This window comes from Salvia miltiorrhiza, unplaced genomic scaffold (genome assembly GCF_028751815.1).
Source record: "Salvia miltiorrhiza cultivar Shanhuang (shh) unplaced genomic scaffold, IMPLAD_Smil_shh fragScaff_scaffold_141_1, whole genome shotgun sequence".
NCBI lineage: Eukaryota > Viridiplantae > Streptophyta > Magnoliopsida > Lamiales > Lamiaceae > Salvia > Salvia miltiorrhiza.
Window position 1 is genome coordinate 285549 of NW_026651417.1, and position 9341 is coordinate 294889.

Below are 9341 nucleotides of genomic sequence, written 5' to 3' on the forward strand. Positions count from 1 at the left end.
GCCACGGTCTACCCAACAAAATGTGGGTCACCAGCATGGGAATAACATCGCATACAACCTCATCTTCATACTTCCCAACGCGAAAAGGCACTTTCACTTGCGTGGTAACCTCGACGACGCCAGTCTCATTCGGCCATTGCACACGATACGGCTTGGGGTGTAGCACCTCGGTCAGCCCCGATTTCTCCACCATGTACCTACTCGCCACATTCGTGCAACTTTGTTCATCAATGATCACACTGCACACCTTGTCGTGGACAAGACATCGCGTGTGAAAGAAATTTGCCCACTGCTCACTCTCATGGAATCCGAAACCGTGACATGTGCGACACTTTGTATCTCGATTGCAACCATCAAAAACTGCCGGATGGCTGTGATTTGCTGAAATCACACTCATACTCTGTTAAGAACAGAAAGACCCAAACAGAAAATACCAAACCCTGGATAATTTCTACCCGTACGAAATCTGGAAACGCGACCAACAAAACCCAATAGAACACCCTGAAAATTTTGAACAGAAACCAACAGAAAACCCTAGAAAACGTCTACCCAAACTGAAATTCGGAACAGGACCCAACAGAACACCATGAAATTAAGAACAGAACCCAACAAAACCAAATGATCAAACCCAAGAAATTTCGCCCTTTCGAAACCTGGAAAACTGATACCAACTGATATAAACTTTACCGGTAATTACCAGATGATATAACCTTGGCCGAAAGATGTTAAGATCTTACCGAGAATTATGGAGTTTCACCGGAAATCACAATAATAACGTGAAAGGTATGGAATTCACCGATCTAATTGATTTGTATGTGGAAGACTGAAATTGAACGGAACAAATTGAAATTACAGATAAGAGATGGAATGCCTCAAAACCCCTGGATCTAATCTACGAAATGATCTAGAGAACGGATCCCTAAACCCCAACGTACGATTGACACAGTAACTCGGAGACGCTGAATGACACACGGCGAGGGATGGAGATCTCGTCGATTCGTCAATAGGTGGAATGAGAAGATGGAAATCCCAAAACCTCTGAATCTAAACCACGAAATGATCTAGGCGAACGAATCCCTAGACCCCAACGTGCATTTGACGCAGCAACTCGGAGACGCTGAATGACACACGACGAGGGATGATGAACCCGCCGATACGCCGATAGGTTGGATTTGCTTGGGCAAAATCCAGGAAGAACTCAAAGTTCTCAAGAGAGAATAATCTCACAAATTTCATATATCATCAAAGTTTTTTTTTTTTCGTTCCATACAGCCGCCATATATATAGGCAAAATAAAACCTTAATTTAAAAGAAGGACATAATCGTAAAAACAAGGAAACAAAAGGAAACTTGATTAGCAAGCTAAAATAAACCCTAGTGAGAAAACCAGCTCCGTACGCTCTGCTCCGCACGTCCGCCCTCTGCTCTGGAAAGCCAGGATTCCTCTGGCGGAAGGATTCCTCTGGCGGAAGGACTCCTCTGGCGGAAGGACTCCTCTGGTGGGAGGATTCCTCTGGCGGGAGGACTCCTCTGGCGGAATGACTCCTCTGGCGGGAGGACTCCGCTGGCGAGCTGACTCCACTGGCGAGCTTGAGTCCGCTGGCGAACTGACTCCACTGGCGAGATGACTCCGCTGGCGAGCTGATTCCGCTGGCGTCCTTGGCGAGCTCGATTCCTCTGGCGTCCTTGGCTCTGGTCTGGCGCGGGATTCAACTCTGTTTTGGCGCGAGCTTGGCTCTGTTCGGGCTGCATCAGGGCTGCATCAATAGAGCCTGAGCATAAGCCACTGTCGCTGAACTATGCAAAAGACAAATACAATGTGGTGCAAATCGAAGAGGGGAATAGTCAGTTGACACAAAAGTCGGTGAAGTTCTACACACCAAAATCAACACCAGCTGAAAATGAAGAAGACGAAGAGGAAAGTGAAGAACAGCAGGAAACACAAGAGGAGCAAACTGAAAGAGAAAAACAATTTGATGAAGACATTGACACAGAAACAGAACAGCAGACACAGACAGAAAAAGAAACAGAACAGGAGACACAAACAAAAAAAACTCAAGGGAACAAACGCAAGAAGGTTGAAAAAAAGAGAACAGAAGCGACAATTGAATCAGAGATAGGAGAGGACTCGCAAGTAGGCAAAAGTCAAGGCAACAGAGAGAAGAAGGCTGAACAAAAGAGAAAAAAAGGAAGAGTTGAATCACAGACAGAACAGGACATTGAAATAGAAAAAAGTCAAGGCACAGAGGAAAGAAGGTGGAGAAAAAGATAACAGAAGCAACAACTGAATCTGGAATCACGCCAAATTAGATTGAAGAAATTGCAAAGAAAATTCATCAAAGTGTAACTGGAGATGTTGAATTTATCAAGGCAATTGCTCATAGCACATCGACATACATGCTCACGCAATCAGTACTGAGTGAACAGATAGCAGAATATGTCGGAAAGCACATAGCTCAAATGCTACAAGAAAAGGAAAAGGAAACACAAGAAAATACGGAGGTTAGTATAAATTATAATTTCTTAAATTCAAATTCCCTTTTAATACATAATTACACAAATTGTTTTTTTATTTTAACAGATGGACATTGATTTGGAAACGACACAAGAGCCTCACCACTCACCAATCAAAACTCCAACTGATGACAGGAGCTTATTTAACCTGGGAGACATACCGGATGATGATCCATTTTGGAGCGAAGCTGGAAAAGTAGCTGATGCAGAAGCTAGGGCTCATGCCGACTATGCTGAACAACAATGGAAACGTGCAAGAATAGATGGTGGATACGGCGATTACCCTGAAAAGCTTGACTTCATCACAGTGAGGGCGAGAGCAGCGTCTGCTGCATTATGCAGTCCATTCCGTCCATATGACAGAAGAGGGGCAAACTTTGGCAAGTTTCTGAAAACAACAAAAGACAGGTAAGTATACTTCCTTGTACATTTCATATAAAATTCATAACTAATAACTTGAGTTGGTTGTGAGAAACATTGATGCATACTTGGCAGTTACTTGTACATTTGATTAATAAACTCATAAATAATATGAGAAACATTGGATCGCCATTGGCCGTTACTTCAGCATTCTTCAAGTATATAGTGGACCCAAAAAAGGAACTTGAAAACATGCACATTGATGCATACTTGGCGGTGCTGTACACATCCCTGGAGATGGCCGGGATCAGAAGTTTCAAACGAAGAGTCACAATAACTTCTACAAGCTTCATGGTAAGCAAATAATTTAACATTGTATTTTATTATGTTTTTAACACTTAAATTGAAAATATATTCATAATGATTAAAAAATGTTAATTTTACAGGCCACTATCTTCCGAATGTGGGTAAAATACAATAATGAAGAAGAGACCCCTGAATCAAGCACACAAAATGACATTAAGATTGAAACGGAGGACTTATTCGAACTGTCGCAGTTCGTAGTTGGAGAGCAACCTGCCTGGGGCCATATTAAACCATGGCATGATTACGACAAGGTAAAAATTTCATCAAGAAATTAGTTCTTTGTTTTTTCCTTTTTTGAGAATAACTTAGAACTTAAAAATTCATATCCAACATTTCTGTTGGTTGTGAATTAACGATTCAAAGCTTGAATTCACACCCAATAAGAATGTTGGTTGTGAAATATAACTTTGGATTTGATATAAAAAAACTGTTTCATTTCAGGTTATTGCAGTGGTGCATATTCTGCATCATTGGAACACCATATGCATAAACCTAAAGGAATCATGCATCACCATCTATGATTCACAGCAGCACAAATGGGCAGAGGATGACTATGCACTAAGCATACAAAACATGGTGCCCCTGGCTCGTTTGCTTCCCCATGTCCTCAAGTATGCAGGTTTCTATGATGCAAGACCAGATATTGAAGAATCAATGATGCAGTGGAAGATAGAACACCCAAAAGATGTCAACCTGTATGAGCAAAGTGACGATGTCAACTGTGGACCATTCGCACTCAAGTTTGTTGAGGCGATACTGACAGGCCGGTGGGAAAATGGATTCAATGCGAAAAGCTTGAAGAAGTACAGGACTGACATAGCGATGAACATCTATGGCTTCAGCACTGCATTTGATGAGTGAAGAAAAAACTTAAAGTTTTTAAAGTTGGTTTCAAATTTGATGGATGAAAGTACTTAAATACTTTGAATTTACTTGCTTTGAATTTGTGGTTTGCAGGGTAGCTTGAAACTATAAACTACGAATTGCTTGCATTTTGTCTATGTTAGATAACTATCTTTTGGGCTAAATTTGTTTTGGAATTTCAATGTTTAGGTCTGTGCAGGATTATGTACTTGAATGGTTAAGTATCTAGGATATGTTGCATGCTATTATGATGCTACTGTTACTGTTTAAATTATGGCTTCCAGGCATAAATTTACAAACACAAGTAGCCGATGGCTGTGAATTCCATTAATAAAGCTTCAATTCACAACCAAGGCTAGTGCTGGTTGTGAATTGCAGCTTTCAAGCATGAATTCACAACTAAATATATAATTATTTGTGAATTAAAGCTTTATAAGTAAAATTCACAACCATCGGCTACTTAGAGTTGTGAATTAAAGTATTCAAACTTGAATTCACAACAATTTTTTTTTTTGTTGCTCTTGTTGTGAATTCGAGTTATATAACTTGAAAACACAACCAAAACTAGCCGTTGGTTGTAAATTCAAGATAGTAATATTTAATTCACAAACAAAAATATTTTCAGTTGTAAATTGGTTGGTTGTGAATTCGAAATGAACAAATGGAATTCACAATCAACAACTGTTAGTAGTTGTGAATTCAATATATAATAGTTGAATTCACAACCAGTACTAAGTATTACGATTGTGAATTATTACGAATGTGAATTCATAACTTAACTGAACTGAAACACTAAACCTAAACCCTAGTTGTAAATTATCACAATTGAATTGAAACGGTAAATTCACAACTGAACTAAATTGAAACCCTTAACGCTAAACCTAAACCCTAGTTGTGAATTATTACGATTGTGAATTCACACCTGAACTAAACTAAAACCCTGAACCCTAAACCCTAAACTTAAATTTTTAGATGTGAATTATTACGATTGTGAATTCACAACTGAACTAAAAGCCTAAACCTAAACCCCTAGTTGTGAACCCTAAACCTAAACCCTAGTTGTGAATTATTAGGATTGTGAATTCACAACTGAAACTGAAATTGAACTAAATTGAAACTGAAACCGAACTGAATCCTAAACCCTAAACTCTAAAACCTAAACCTTAAACCCTAAACCCTAAACCCAATCTAAACCCTAAACCCTATTTGTGAATTCACAACTGAACTGAACTGAAAGCCTAAACCTAAACACTAGTTGTGAACCATAAACCCTAAACCCTAAACCTAAAACCTAGTTGTGAAACTGAAACTAAAACTGAACTAAATTGAAACTGAAACTGAACTGAACCCTAAAACCTAAACCCTAGTTGTGAATTCACAACTGAACTAAAACTGAACTGAACTGAACCCTAAAACCTAAACCCTAAACCCAATCTAAACCCTAAACCATAGTTGTGAATTCACAACTGAACTGAACTGAACTGAAAGCCTAAACCTAAACACTAGTTGTGAACTAAAACTGAACTGAAACTGAAACTGAACTGAACCCTAAAACCTAAACCCTAAACCCTAGTTGTGAATTCACAACTGAAACTGAAACTGAACTAAATTGAAACTGAAACTGAACTGAACCCTAAACCCTAGTTGTGAATTCACAACTGAACTAAACTGAAAGCCTAAACCTAAACACTAGTTGTGAACCATAAACCCTAAACCCTAAACCCTGAACCATAAACCCTAAAACCTAAACCTTAAACCCTAGTTGTGAATTCACAACTGAAACTAAAACTGAAACTGAAACTGAAACTAAACTAAATTGAAACTGAAACTGAACTGAACCCTAAACCCTAAACCCTAGTTGTGAATTCACAACTGAACTGAACTGAAAGCCTAAACCTAAACCTAAACCCTAGTTATGAATTCACAACTGAAACTGAAACTGAAACTGAAACTGAACTAAATTGAAACTGAACCCTAAACCCTAAAAACTATACCCTAAACTCTAAAACCTAAACCCTAAACACTAAACCCTAGTTGTGAATTCACAACTGACCAAAACTGAAACACTAAATCCTAAACCTAAACCCTAGTTGTGAATTCAAAACTGAACTAAACCCTAAATCCTAAACCTTAAACTTAAATTTTTAGTTGTGAATTATTACGATTGTGAATTCACAATTGAATTGAAACTGAAACTGAACTAAACTGAAACTGAAACTGAACTGAACTGAATTGAACCCTAAACCCTAAAAACTAAACCCTAAACTCTAAAAACTAAACCCTAAACCCTAAACCCTAGTTGTGAATTCACAACTGAACTGAAACTGAAACTGAACTGAACTGAACCCTAAACCCTAAAATCTAAACCCTAAACCCAATCTAAACCCTAAACTTAAATTTTTAGTTGTGAATTATTACGATTGTGAATTCACAACTGAACTGAAACTAAAACTGAAACTGAACTAAACCTAAACACTAAACCTAAACCCTAGTTATGAATTATTACAATTGTGAATTCACAACCAAGGCTAGTACTGGTTGTGAATTCCAGCTTTCAAGCATGAATTCACAACTAAATATATAATTAGTTGTGAATTAAAGTTTGAGAAGTGAAATTCACAACCATCGGCTATTTAGAGTTGTGAATTAAAGTATTCAAACTTGAATTCACAACAATTTTATTTTTTTTGGTTTCTCTTGTTGTGAATTCGAGTTATATAACTTGAACATACAACCAAAACTAGCCGTTGGTTGTAGATTCAAGATAGTAATATTTAATTCACAACCAAAAATATTTTCAGTTGTAAATTGGTTGGTTGTGATTTCGAAATGAACAAATGGAATTCACTATCAACAACTGTTAGTAGTTGTGAATTCAATATATAATAGTTGAATTCACAACCAGTACTAAGTATTTACTTGTGAATTCAAGTTTTAAATCTTGAATTCACAACCAACAAATACAAGACCATATTGAATTCACAACCAACTAAAACTGCTCAGAATTAATTTTCTACATGTAATATTTCTGAAAAAAAATATATCAATTTAATTATACATCCATGCAAAATATAAGACTATGTAGAATAAGCATAAAAAAAGTACGGATTGAATAGTACATAGAACATAATCATATCTAGCAAATGTCACCAATATTAATAATAAAAGTGTTAGAATAAACATCTCATAAATTTTTCAAAAACAGTAAAGACCAACAAAAACCAAACACCACAATCAAGCATTAGGATCAAACAATTTACACTTCCTCTTTGTATGTCCAGTCTCATGGCAAATACTACAACGCTTAGCTCGACGAGGACGATCAACTTCTTCATCTTCACTTTGTGGTGGAATTGGAACTTCTTCCTTGCATCTGGACTTGTAATGACCTGATTGATGGCATCGTGAACAAACACTAACACGTGATTTAGTAGAAGATTCTGCTGCAGATGGAATTCTTGAAGTTCGTGGACGTCCTGACTGTCTAGGATTCTCAGGAACACCAACAACCCTTGTCCTCAAATCTAAAGGAACATTCCAATCGTCTTGATGTGGAATATGATTCACATCCATAGAATACATATCACGTAATGTCTCTGTGGTGTAGTAACTAGACACATATGGAAGGCAAGACTGTTTGGACTTTCTGCAATATTATAAAAAATCAACTTCAAAAAACAGAATATACAACTAAAATAATAAAATAAAACCAATAACAAACAAAAAAATTTGAAAACTTACAGTATAGCAGCAGCAGCATGAGAGCAAGGGATCAAGTCAAGATCAAACTCAAGACAAGAACAACTCTTAGTGCGAAGATCAACAATGTACTTTCGATCACTAGAAGAAACGGTGAATTTGAAAGTATTGATGGGATTCACCTCCATTGTTCGACCTTCCTCAACTGAGATATCCAATTTTAAAGCAGCATACTCGGTAAGTGGATGAGTTCTTGCCATAGCTTTAGTACGCCTCTCTACAAACCAATGAGCTATCAATGTCCTCACAAACTCCAACAAGGTACACATGGGCAATCTCCTACCCCATCGAAGCCGACCATTGAATACTTCGGCACAATTAGATGTCATGAAGTTATATCTACGAACTCCACAACAACTACGTGCCCATCTACAAGGCTGAGCATCCACCAACTTCCTATATGCACCTTTGTCTTGAAGCAAACCCAACTGACCAAAATGCAAATCAAACTTGTCCCTCTGGTAGCTATTTGCAGCCCTTTGAAACATAGCTACAATATTAGCACCGAATCTTGCAAGGTTCTTCTGCAAATGATAGGTGCAAAGACCATGAGGAACTCCAGGAAAGATAGCTTCAACAGCATTCTTTATGCTCATATGCTGATCAGAGACAAATAGCAAGTTATCTGGAACACCAAATGCACGTCTCAAACGTGTAAAAAACCATGACCATGAACTATCGTTCTCCTTATCACCAAGCCCCACAGCTAATGGAAAGACTTGTTCATTTCCATCCTTAGTCACAGCAACAAACATCACACCCTTATACTTTCCTTTCAAATGGGTAGCATCAACAACAATAATAGGTCGTCCAGATGATAAAAAACCACAAATACATGCACCGAGAGCCATAAAACAATACTTAAAGACAGCATCACCATCAGTCTCTAGATCAATTATGGTGTCCGTGTTGCAATGCTGCACCATATGAAGATAAGAGGGGATCATCTCAAAAGACTTATCTGGATCACCATAAATAAGCTTGATGGCGTGATTCCTCCCAACATATGCAACTGAATAGTCTACATGAAAACCATACTCTCGCTGCAATTGAGCTGCCATCTCCTTAGGCTTCAAAACTGCACCATCGTGCATCAACATTGGCGCAAAAAAAACACCAATAATCTTCGAAGAAAGAGTACGTGGCCCGTGGTAGCGATAATCCATCTGACAAGTATGGGGTCCAATCCATTTGAACACCCTCCACACTGTACCTAAAGCCCTGGCACGCATCATAAACTGACACTGATCATGATATTTGCAAATAGCTCCAAATCTAACAGTGCATGACCGGTCAACAACATATTCAACTCGATTCTTCAAGTGATACAGACCCACAGCAGCAAGCAAACTGTCTTTATCCATATAAGTAGATCCAACAGACAAGGAATCCCTAGAATACAACTCAACATCAACAGCTCCATCAACAGCCAATGAAGCTTGATACAATGCACCTGGGATAATCCACTGGCGTCGAGT

The 9341-nt window shown here is 38.2% G+C and overlaps 1 protein-coding gene across 1 annotated transcript; it reads right to left on the bottom strand.

Moving 5' to 3' along the window:
* Window positions 1–7325: 7325 nt before the first annotated feature.
* On the bottom strand, window positions 7326–9031 carry LOC131002492 (uncharacterized). Its single transcript, XM_057928974.1, has 2 exons — window positions 7846–9031; window positions 7326–7750 (listed from the first exon to the last, which is right to left on the bottom strand). Exons 1-2 carry the CDS (start codon window positions 9027–9029, stop codon window positions 7339–7341), a joined length of 1596 nt encoding a protein of 531 aa, XP_057784957.1. The 5' UTR covers window positions 9030–9031; the 3' UTR covers window positions 7326–7338.
* Window positions 9032–9341: the final 310 nt, after the last annotated feature.

Excerpts from the sequence above, each read along its gene's own strand:
- LOC131002492 (XM_057928974.1), bottom strand. The coding sequence starts at position 9,029 with ATGGATTATCGCTACCACGGGCCACGTACTCTTTCTTCGAAGATTATT. Across the intron at positions 7,751-7,845 it reads CATGCTGCTGCTGCTATACT|AAAGTCCAAACAGTCTTGCC; the intron begins GTAAGTTTTCAA and ends ATAATATTGCAG.